General features: G+C 42.1%; 1 protein-coding gene across 7 annotated transcripts in view; it reads right to left on the reverse strand.

Annotated features, from left to right (window-relative positions):
* Window positions 1-223: 223 nt before the first annotated feature.
* The window catches only part of ZNF143 (zinc finger protein 143), a 229,103-nt gene continuing 217,204 nt past the window's right edge, over window positions 224-12,122 (reverse strand). For all 7 annotated transcript variants that reach the window (XM_030201000.1, XM_030200999.1, XM_030201006.1 and 4 more), the window contains one exon: window positions 224-932. In XM_030201000.1, coding sequence (XP_030056860.1) covers window positions 849-932 — 84 coding nt within the window. In that variant the 3' untranslated portion in view covers window positions 224-848. The remainder of the gene's footprint in view (window positions 933-12,122) is intronic.

The raw sequence follows: 12,122 nt of genomic DNA on the forward strand, positions 1-12,122 counted from the left end.
TGGAATGTAAGACTTTAATATAATGAGTGTATGGTGCTCCTTTTTGCTTTGATACTAGAGAATGGAAACAAGTCAGGAAATAAAATGATGTCCCTTGTCTGCAGTAACTTCACATCACATTAACAGTAAGGTTACACAACACAGCTCTGTCATACTTCGATTACAGCATGATTTGAAAAAGGACACTGATGTGATACATTTAGTAAGAAAAAAAAATCCCCAGTAGATTTAATTCCTTTAATAGTGAACTGAAGCTTCTGATTTTTTACATAATCCAATGTAAAGTTAAAATATAATTAGCACTTCAGCATCAACAGTCTGTATTTACATAGAGCAAAAAAGGGGAGATAAAACAGGATATTACTGCAGCAAAGACAAATCCAAGTGTAAAGAAGTGTGTAAAGGCCAAGAATTAATTGTTCTGTAATAGGAAGCTGCAAAAAAGGCTCTGCACACCTTTACTGCCTCCAAGGGAAATGATGATTGCAGGAATTTCTTTTCTAGAATTCCAAGAGTCTTCATTATTTTCACACACTAATAGTAAAACATCATTCCACTTCTTTTGGAAGGTCATATTGTGCTGTCCAGAGGCTCCAGCCAGCCCTAGAAGGTAAGGTGTGTGGCTAACAGGATGTTATTGTACACATCGTATTGATTGAAAATCCTGGGAAATACACTGGATCACTTCAGGTATGGATTTCAAGAGCAATGTGCACAAAAGCTAAGAGCGGACTTGTTCTTGCATAATGCTTGCACACATCGTTCTGAAGTGTTTCTCTAGTTGACATGGCCTTCTCAACAGTAAATAAGATACCAGTGCATTGCATTGTTCCCTGGGGTGCTAGCAGTTAATCATCAATTCCTGGAGTTTCACCCTGCTGTATTCTGGAGGCTATCCTGATGGCTTCTTCCAAGGAATGCTGCTCCCCAAGCTGCAAACATTTTCAAACAGTTTAGTAAGTCATCAAAAAATTGCATTACTAGTTTACTTTCTAACCTATAATAAAAGCAAGATTACCACAATTGCAGATTAATGTTTCTCAATGAGGTTGTATTTCATAATCAGATAAAAGGACTAGAGGTGAGAGGGGGAGAATTCTTCAGGGTGAATTAGCACTTTCGTTTTGTGCTTAGTGCTGTTTTTCTACGCTGTTATTTTTCAGAATACACATGCATGACAATGCTGTCATTTTAAAACTAACAAACACATCCATGCTGTTGTTGAAAATCCCTTTATGATGTATATGAGATGCAATGATCATATAGTTAGCAAATTACTGGCCTGCACTCTTCTCTATAGCACGAATTTCAGTTTAAAGTGCAGCACACTACCTGGGAAAGAACCATAGCAATCCCATATCCTGCACTGTGAAACATCTATTAGCCTGACTAAAAACTGCTGACCTATATATTCAATATTTATAAATACACATTTTAAAACCCTGCTTATTTTCAAAATCTTTGTTTTCCTCTTAACCACTTCACTTCAGGTATTTAAGCTTACAAACATTTATAGAAGACCAACTACCTGGTGCTCCTCGTTAATGCAATAATGATTAGACTAGTTGTTCAATGTTATTTTAATCTACACTAACAAAGCAGTCTTACACTACTGAACATTTTGAAGTAAAAATATTTTAATATTGTAAAACATTTCAGTAATTTTCTTTATTTCTTTCATTCAATTGTTCACATGAATTGTTTGTATCAATACACATGAAAATGTTTAAAAAAATAAAAAAAACAAATGGAGAGACAGTTTCTGTACTAGTAATTAAACTGTACAGCAACAGAACCACAGAAAACTTGAAACCTTGACTATACAAGTGATTCTGTTTCTGTGAATAGATAGCAATCAAATGTCATTATATATAGAGAGGACTTATTTGCCCACTAAAGAGCACCAGCATTTTGTCCAATAATTGTTAGAATTTTCCTAAATGCCCATCTCCTTCTATCAGCTAGAAGCAGCCATACTGTTCCAGCTGAAACATGGGGAGGATAATTTTCAAAAGCAACTGGCCGTCTGAAAATTGTCCTCTCTCTCTCTTTCTGTAGATAAAAGAATGGTCATGGATGTATATTACTTTTACCCACAGAAAAAGTACAGAAATTCAGTTCGGGAAAGGCAATAATGTGTACAGTTTGTATTTTCAAACTTCTGCACATTATTTTGAAAGGAAAATGCTCCTGAAGAAAAAGCGGGTGTAGATCTCTGCAGCTGCTTCCTCTCTAGGTAATTACCAAAAAGAAAGAATGCTTGTATATTTTCTTACAGAACTGGTGTAAAGTCTACAAGAGTAAAAGTATCCACAAATTCTGCAACTATGCAGGAGTTTTGAAAATTTCCTTCTGTGAGAAAACATTTAATACAAGCAGAAGTCTGCAAACAAGATACTTAAAATTAGTTGTTTTATAAAGACGTGTATATGCATCTGTCTGCCAGATTTTGCACATATAATATAAAATGTTTTCACACAGAAGCATAAATATGTCAGCAAAGATAGAAGAAATGCAATAATATGCATAAAATGTGAGTTCAGATGGGAAGCACAGGGAGTAAGGACCAAGGGGGGGTGGCTTGGTATGAGATGTTATAATGGGAGTTTGGTTTACATAATGGGGAGCATGGCGGGGATGGGGGAGGACACATAGGACTTCTTTAGGACTTCTTTAAGCTTAATGTTGTACATCTCTGTTTATGAACAGTTTGCTGTTTTTTCAAATGTCAATAAAAATTTATTATTAAAAAAAATGTGAGTTCATCAAAAAAAGAACAGCAGCATGACCACAATGTTATCTTCCAGCTTCAAATTTCCTTTTAATCTGCTTTGCTGTGGGCAAAAATGGCAGAAGACGTCAAGGTTTTAAATATTTAAGCAAGGGAAGAATTTCTGAGATTTATTTTGGGGGAAGGGGGCATGCTGAAAGCACTTAACACATATATCTCCCTTCCTACAGGCTTCATTTAAATATATTTTAGAAAATCTCAATGTTATTCTCACTTCAGTACTTTCAGACACTATGTTTTATGTGATTTTATTGCTTTTACTGTAAATTTAAGTTTCCTGGTGCCAGGCTTTGGTACTTCAGTGGGAAAGTGAAATGCCCTCTAGCTAAAGGAAGTCATTTCTCACTCTCCATAGTCCTCTTAATGCTGACCCAAATTTTAGACACATGGGCAGCTGCACACTCTGGATTATCACTGTCTTTACCTATTATGAAGCAGGACTATCTTAATCATTAGGCAGACTAAACTGGTGCCTAAGGAATGGCAAAGAGCAGCTACAATCAAGGCAAAACAACACATCATGGCTTTTGGAAACTGCCCTAATTTAATACGATATAATAAATAGGATCAGATAGCTGTTTTATGTGTTGACATAAATCTCAGTGGTAGGACTAATCTCCGTGGAATACGCTATTTTCTCTGAAGTTGGAGTTAATGAGAAGTGATTTCACAAGCAGCTGAACACATTTTCATTTCAGCAGGCATATGGGGCCAGATTCTATAAACAGTGCTAAAAAATTGGGCACTGGAAAAGATCGGTGCTAAGCACCATTTATAGAGTCACACTTAAGAGCCGATTCCCATGCTGTAACTTTGCGTACCAGATTTACACCTGCTAAAGACTGGTGTAAATGCTGGTGCCCAATTTGGGCACAGAGATCCGATATTCTGTAACACCACGTGGAACTTTTCAGAACATCCCCGAGATGCCCACAACCCTACTACTACTACTACTACTATTTAGCATTTCTATAGCGCTACAAGGCATACGCAGCGCTGCACAAACATAGAAGAAAGACAGTCCCTGCTCAAAGAGCTTACAATCTAATAGACAAAAAATAAAAAATAAGCAAATCAAATCAATTAATGTGAACGGGAAGGAAGAGAGGAGGGTAGGTGAAGGCGAGTGGTTACAAGTGGTTACGAGTCAAAGGCAATGTTAAAGAGGTGGGCTTTCAGTCTAGATTTCAAGGTGGCCAAGGATGGGGCAAGACGTAGGGGCTCAGGAAGTTTATTCCAGGCGTAGGGTGCAGCGAGACAGAAGGCGCGAAGTCTGGAGTTGGCAGTAGTGGAGAAGGGAACAGATAAGAAGGATTTATCCATGGAGCGGAGTGCACGGAAAGGGCTGTAGGGAAGGACGAGTGTGGAGAGATACTGGGGAACAGCAGAGTGAATACATTTATAGGTTAGTAGAAGAAGTTTGAACAGGATGCGAAAACGGATAGGAAGCCAGTGAAGGGTCTTGAGGAGAGGGGTAGTATGAGTAAAGCGACCCTGGCGGAAGATGAGACGGGCAGCAGAGTTTTGAACCGACTGGAGAGGGGAGAGGTGACTAAGTGGGAGGCCAGCAAGAAGCAGATTGCAGTAGTCTAAACGCCCCTTCGAGTTCCACACAATGGGATTCAGGCACCATGCGTTATAGAATAGTGTGCAGCCAGATGTCTGTCCTGATGCTAATACTGGTTGTTAGCAGCCAGTTATTGCTCGTTAATGACTTGTTAGCTAATTAAGTTGTGCGTGCATCTTGGGATCATGCCTAAATCTGGCTGTCATATAGAAATCAGGGGATAGCGTTACGGTTCAAATTTGGATTTGATGTTTTATTCTTTGTCTTATTTTGATTGTTTTATTCTTTGTCTTATGCAACTTACAGAATTCCAAGAATAATCTTGATACAGAAAAGATGGATAATATTGAAACTTCATATTACATGCAAAATAAGATAAGCAAAATATATTATTCAATCTCTAGCCCACAATTGAACAAGGAGAATAAGGCACAATTCCAAGGAAAAATCATATCACTAATTGAAATGAGATATAAGAAGAGAATAACTCTGCCTTAAAATAGATTATGGAGTAGATGAAATTACTACTGTTGGCTGTGAAATTGGGAGTTACGACAGTCTTGGATTACAAAAATGAACTTAAATGTATAGGATCATAAAAAACATACTTCACTGAATTCAATTTCAATACACACTTGCAAGGAAAATTCAACCAAAACCACCTGCCCAGTTGTAAAACCAGTGGTGCCTCTTTTGGGTTGCTCTAGAGACACATCTGGAAATACTCTGATCTTACAATTCATAAAGAATTCATCTCTATGACAAAAAAATTGCTTCAATATTCGGTCTCTATCAGGTTGTAGTACAAAGGTCACAATAAATGTTGCAGGTTTTAAACCTAGGGTATCATCTTCAAGTGTTTGTGTAAGATTTAAAGTGTCAAAAGGAACTTCAGCTCCTTCAACTACAGGTTAATCAGTTATCTTCTTATTATAAGGTAATAGGTAATAAATTTTAGAGACCGGAGCATAAGCTTGCTCCGGAATCTTCAATATTTCCAATAAATACTTTTTAAAGGTTATAAGAGAAGCAACAGAAGGCAGTTTAGGAAGCTACTATAATGTTTTTATTTGAGTTTTTTCTGTCACAGGACCCCCATGAGTGGAATTTATTACCTTTAGCAATTAAGCAGCAGTGGGGCACTGTTTAGTAAATGATTGAAGCAGCATCTCTTACTTGGCATATGCATCATTTTAGGACCACTGATGGGCTGTATAGCTTTGTGCTGTAATTTGATATGTTTGTATGTGTCTTGTATTTGTTTTATGATTATGTATGTGCTTTTGTACTCTGCCTTGGGTAAGGAGAAATTAGGCCTTACCTGCTAATTTGCTTTCCTTTAGTCCCTCCGGCCCAGCCCTGTGATTGACTGATGGGTTGTGCACGCCTTTCAACAGGTGGAGACAGACTTCTGACTCATCAGAGATAGCCAATAAGAGCCCTTGCCAGATAGAAGAGACCACTATACAGTAGCAAAGCAGACGAAAACAACCTTATACATTCTGTGCACCCAGGAACATCAGGCTAATGAAAGGCCTGTGTAACATGCCGAAGGTGCCGCACTCTTCAGAGGCACCAAAGTATAACAAAGGAACAATCTTGTGGGTTTTATTTGTTTGTTTTCAAACAATAAGGAAGCATAGATAGTGCAGCACTCCTCAAAGGAACCACAGGCTAAATACAACTATAGAAACATGCTGTGAAATGGGAGGGATCTGGGTCGGTCCGAAGGGACTAAAGGAAAGCAAATTAGTAGGTAAGGTCTAATTTCTCATTCCTTGGCATTCCTCCGGCCCGGCCCAGTGATTGACTGATGGGAAGTAACAGAGCAGTGAAATCATGGGCGGGACCCTGCTGTAAGCAACTGTGTCCCAAACGCAGAATCCTGCCGACTCTCCACATCTAACTGGTAATGCTTGGAAAAAGAATGCAAGGAGGACCAAGTCTCTGCTCTGCATATCTCAAATGGAGGAACCAAATAGCGCTTGGCCCAAGAAGCAGCCTGACCTCTGGTAGAGTGAGCCTTAACTCCCACAGTAGCTGGCTTACCAGCCAAAAGATAAGCAGAAGCAATCATCTCCTTGAGCCAATGAGAAATGGTGAGCTTGGAAGCTGCCAACCCTTTCCGGGCTCCCCAGATAAGGACAAACAAACGATCTGTCTGCCGAAATTCATCTGTAAGCCTCAAATAGGTCTTGAGTGCCCTTCTAACGTCTAGACACTTGAGGTGACGCTGCTCTTCCGAACCTGAGGAAGACCCCAGGACTGGCAAGATCACAGACTGTGAAACATGGAAATGTGACAAGACCTTGGGAAGGAAGGACGGAACTGGTCGCAACACCACCCTATCATTCGCGAACTCCAAGAACGGCAACCGACACGAAAGGGCCTGCAACTCTAAAACTCTCCTTGCTGAAGCAATCGCCACTAGAAAAACTACCTTGAGAGTCAGATCCTTCAATGTGCAGGATGCGAGAGGCTCAAAGAGAGTATGAGACAAGGCCAAAAGAACCAAATTGAGATCCCACAAAGGAAAAATACTCCGCGCGGGAGGTCGCACAAGACCCCCCCCCCCCCCCCCGCAAAAACCAGAGAACATCTGGATGCGAGGCCAGGGACTTTCCTTGAATCCGACCCCTGAAGCAAGATAAAGCTGCAACCTGGACCTTAAGCAAGGACAAAGCTAACCCCCTTGTTGAGCCCCCGCTGCAAAAAATCCAGAATCTGCAATACAGAAGCGCAAAATGGAGAAGCACCGCCGCTCTCATACCACTCCTCAAAAACTCTCCACGTTCTGATATAATTTAGAGAACTAGAATGACGTCGAGACTTGAGCATGGTGGAAATCACTCCTGCCGAGTAACCTCTCTTGTCAACTTCGCCCGCTCAATAGCCAAGCCGTAAGACAAAATCGACCGGGGTCTGGATGACAAACAGCACCCTGCATCAATAACGCCGGGAAAACTGGGAAGCGTAGAGGAGGTCCGACCAGCAGACTGCGAAGGTCGGCATACCAAGGCCTGCGTGGCCAGTTCGGGGCTACCAAAATCACTCGACCCCTGTAAGCCTCTACCTTCTGGATCAGGTGACCCAACAGTGGCCACGGAGGGAAGGCATAGAGAAGACCCTCTGGCCACGGCTGAAGGAGCACATCGAGTCCTTGAGACTTGGGGTCCCTCCGGCAACTGAAGAACTTTGGAGCCTTTACATTGGCCACTGAGGCAAAAAGATCCAGGACTGGAAGACCCCACTGATGCACGAGTAGCTGGAATGCTGCCTCACCTAGAGCCCACTCTCTGGGATTCAGAGTAGTGCGACTGAGAAAATCCGCCTGCACATTTTCCACTCCTGCCATGGGACCCGCCAACAGCACTAGCAGATGAATCTCCGCCCAGTCTAGTAGCTGAGCAGCTTCTTGCTGTAAGGGAAGACTTTTTGTTCCTCCTTGACGATTGACATAAGCCACCGCCGTGGCGTTGTCGGACATGATGCACACTGCCCGGCTTTCCAGAAGAGGGCAAAAGGCTTGGAGCGCTAAGCGGATTGTCCACAGCTCCAAGAGGTTGATGGAACTGGTCGCCTCCTCCGGTGACCAGAGACCCTGTGCATATTGGCTCAGGCAATGAGCTCCCCAGCCCTTCACACAGTTGTAACCACTGTCCACTGTGGAGCATCCAGCAGCATTCTCCTGGAGAGTTGGGATGTCTGAAGCCACCAAAGTACAGCGTTCCGCTCCCGTGCCAGGAGCAGCAGCTTTTTCCAAAGAGAATCCCTCTGTGGAGACCACCTGGAGAGGAGGGGTGTCTGAAGCGACCTCATGTGGGCCCTGGCCCAGGTTACAGTCTCTATCGTGGCCGCCATAGAACCTAGGACCTGGAGATAGTCTTTCGCTGATGGTCGAACTGACCGGCGGAAATGACGGACCAGAGTCTGCAACTTGATAATCCGGGGTTCCATCACGAACACTCACCCCTTTAGAGTGTCGAAACGCAACCCCAAGTAATCCAGAGACTAAGAGGGGTGGAGGCGACTCTTCTGGAAATTGACTAGCCACCCGAGGGACTAAAGGAAGTGGACCACTTTGTCTGTGACCTGCTGACTCTCCTGAAATGACTTGGCCCGTATGAGCCAATCATGCAGATAAGGATGAACCAGAACTCCCTTTTTTTTTTTTTTAATTCTTTATCAAATTTTTTTATTTATTTATGATTTTTCAAAAAACAATACATTCATAATAATATAAATGCAGGATTAGGAAATAATATACAACAGAGATACATCTCTCTTCATTAAATTAGAAAAACAGGAAATATTTCTTATACATATTGACCACCATAATTTGGGAGCAAGATATAGGAATACAAAACAAGAAGGAAAAAAAAAAAACCAAAGGAGGTATAATCCTCCTTTTAGAAGCAATCACTCAGAGGGGTGAGCGTTAGACGCCCACTAAAAGGTACAACCAGCATCCTAAGGGGTCATTCAGGGCTGAACGATTCCCTTTTCCTTAGAAATAATAAATTCAGCTAGCTTTTTGGGGTCAAGAAAAATATAATTAGCATTATTAATTGTTACCAAGCATCTGCATGGATACTTCAAAGTATATGACCCTCCTAAGGCGAGAGTCTTCGGCTTTAAAACCAAAAACTCTCGCCTTCTCTTTTGCGTATCTCTATTGAAATCCGGGTAAATCTGAATTTTTCCCCCCAAAAAACTGGCTTGCATATGTTTAAAATATAAACGAAATACATTATTCCTATCAACCTCAAAAGCGAAGGATACTAACAAAGTCAATCTTTGTGTAACAGTCTCAAGAGAGTTTTCTAAGAAAGCTGTTACATTCAAATCAGGTAATGGTTCTGGTCTAGCAGATTTTCCAAATATATATTGAGTCTTGACTACCGGAGGAAAACTCTCTTTGGGAATTTTCAAAATTTCTTCAAAATACTTCTTAAGCATATCTGTTGATGGTATTAAAGGTGCTTTGGGAAAATTAAGAAGTCTCAAATTGTTCTTCCTAGTCTGGTTATCAAGATACTCAACTTTTTTACCCAGAATCTCTTTATCCTTAATTATTAGACTTGTAAGGCTTTGAAAAGATTTTAATTCTCCATCTAAAGTCTCAATCCTCTCTTCGTTTTTTTGAGCTTGAGAGGCTGTAAGAGCTTGTGAAGATTTAACAGAGGATAAATCTTCTTTTAAGATATCAGTTACCTGAATCAGGTTCTTGTTCATGCTCTGTATGGCGTCCCATAGGTTCTCTAGGGTTATCACTGCTGGTTTAACAACTCCACGAGACTCCCCGGATACTTCCCTCAGAAGCCTGGTAGACACGGGGTTTCCCACATCGTCTTTCCAGGTAGAAATCACCTCTGGGGTCGGCATTGGAGTAGGTCCTCCTCTCGCAGCTTGAGAGCTGGGCACTTCGGTCCGCCCTACAGGCTGTACTCCCACTGCAAGCATAGTTCCGGGTCGTGGAGGGGCAGTGAATGAAGGCGGGCTCAACGAGACGCCTTCTGTGCTGTGGTCCGACGAAACAACGTCAGGACTGACCGTCGTGGGCGTCTGCGGATCCAATCTCTGAATTCCCCAATTCTCAAGCGTCTGCTGATGGGGAGTGGAGTTAACGGGACCAGAGGAGGTAGGTTTCACCGCTTTCCCCTTCCTTTTTCCCATGATGTTACCGGGTAAGGTTCAATCCACCGCAAGCTTAGGCAGAGATCAGGAGCTCAGAGATCAACTTCCTCTCTGAACGCCATCTTGTTCCCATCTATTTATCAATCTTTAACATTCATAATTTTTACTTATGAGTGATAATACACAACTCTGAAAAATACAAATAAAAATCAAATAGAATCTGCAAATTAACATTGCGAAATATTATTCCAAACTAACGCCCACTATTTAGGTAATCAATCCAAAACATTGGGAAATACAATACAATACTAAACATTTTATATCAAAAGAACAGCTTGATTCCCGAGCAGCTAACTCAGCTCTGCCATACAGTGTTGCATATGTGACTATACTTGTACATTAACCTCTTCTCTGCTTAATAAAAAATCTTCCAACTGTTTTGGTCAAAAAATTGGTATTGCTTAGACTGAAATTTTATCCTACATACACATGGAAATCTTAAAAGAAAATCTGCGCCTATAGCATTAACTCTAGGACGTAAAGATAAAAATATCTTGCGTCTCTGTTGAGTATCTCTAGCTAAATCAGGAAAAACTCTAATTTTTGAACCCAAAAACAGGGAATCTAAATGCCTCAAAGAAAGCTTAAGGACAGCGTCCCTATCCATTTCCATCGCAAAAGTTACCAGTAATGTGGTTCGTTGAGTGATAACCTCTAGAGAAGATTCTAGGAATGCCTTGAGGTTCATTGCATCTTGTTGTAAATTTTCTGGTGGTTTCCCACCAGTTTGAATATAATAAGCATGTGTTATAGGCGGCAACGAAGTCTCCGGCATTCCCAGAGTTTCCATAAAATATTTTCTAACCATTTGAATTGGTACCACCAAAGGAGACCGAGGAAAATTTATAAAACGCAAAGTCAGTCTTTTAGATTGATTTTCCAAGTACTCCAGGCGTCGTGAGGTATAGTTCTTGTCTTTAACTAAAGACTGTCCCAAAAGTTCAAGTTTTTCAGTTTTTTCTGACAACCTTTTAACCTCAGAGGCTTGGAGTGTATTAGTTTGTATCTGGTTTAATGCTGTCTCTGAAATAACTTTTATGGTCTCCATATTTTTCAGAATTAAGTTTTGTAAAGCTGATTGAGTAGATGAAGTTAAGTCCCACAGTGACTCTAAAGTCACTACAGCAGGTTTTCCTATCTTTCCCACCAAAAAATCCGGAAGAGGGGCCTTAGAAGCTTGCTCCAAAGTACTCACTGTTTTTTTCCAAAACCTGAGCAGCTGTTAAACTTGGGCAAACTTGGGCTCCAGTTGTCAGCTCGTGCAGGCTCCCTCCCTGTACGCCCGGTTCTCTTACTGAGGCCATGGCTCCAGGGCTTGCATCCAAAGCTTCACTTCCAGTTTGCGGGGGTGCTGCACGCTCGACGGGGCTCAGGGAGGCCCCGTCTACGCTGTTGTCTAGCGCCGAAGTGCCAGCCCTGGCAGAAGGAGTCGACGCCAGCGCAGGACCGGACCCAACACAGAACTGTTCCAGCGTCGTCTGGCGCGATGGGGGCATTCCGCTCGATACGTGGGGAGCCTCTCGGACTCTGCCTCTCCTCTTACCCATCTACAATTGGGTAAGGTTCGCTACCAGGTTGGCTCAAGAGCAGGTCAGAATGCGTCCGTTTAGGCTGTTCAACAAGTCGCCATCTTGGATCCAGAACTCCCTCTTTGCGGAGAGCCGCTGCCACCACGACCATCACCTTGGTAAAGGTCCGGGGGGGGGGGGGGGCTGTCGCCAAACCGCATGGCAATGCCCGAAACTGGAAATGCTGGCCAAGAATGGCGAATTACAAGAAGCATTGGTGTAAGGGTTGTATGGGGATATGCAAATAGGCCTCTGCCACACCGTCAGAAACTTTCCGGGTCTGACTGCTACGATAACTGACCAGAGAGTCTCTATACAAAAAGAGGAAACCTTGAGGGCTCGATTGACTATCTTGAGATCCAGAATCGGCCAGAAAGAACCCTCTTTCTTGGGAACAAAATATATTGAATACTGCCCCTGTCTGTTCTGTGGTGGGAACGGGACAAATAGCCTGAAGGCTGAGAAGTCTGTCTAGACTGAGTCCCCTTTACGGCCTCCA

This window comes from Microcaecilia unicolor, chromosome 4, assembly GCF_901765095.1.
Source record: "Microcaecilia unicolor chromosome 4, aMicUni1.1, whole genome shotgun sequence".
Classification (NCBI taxonomy): domain Eukaryota; kingdom Metazoa; phylum Chordata; class Amphibia; order Gymnophiona; family Siphonopidae; genus Microcaecilia; species Microcaecilia unicolor.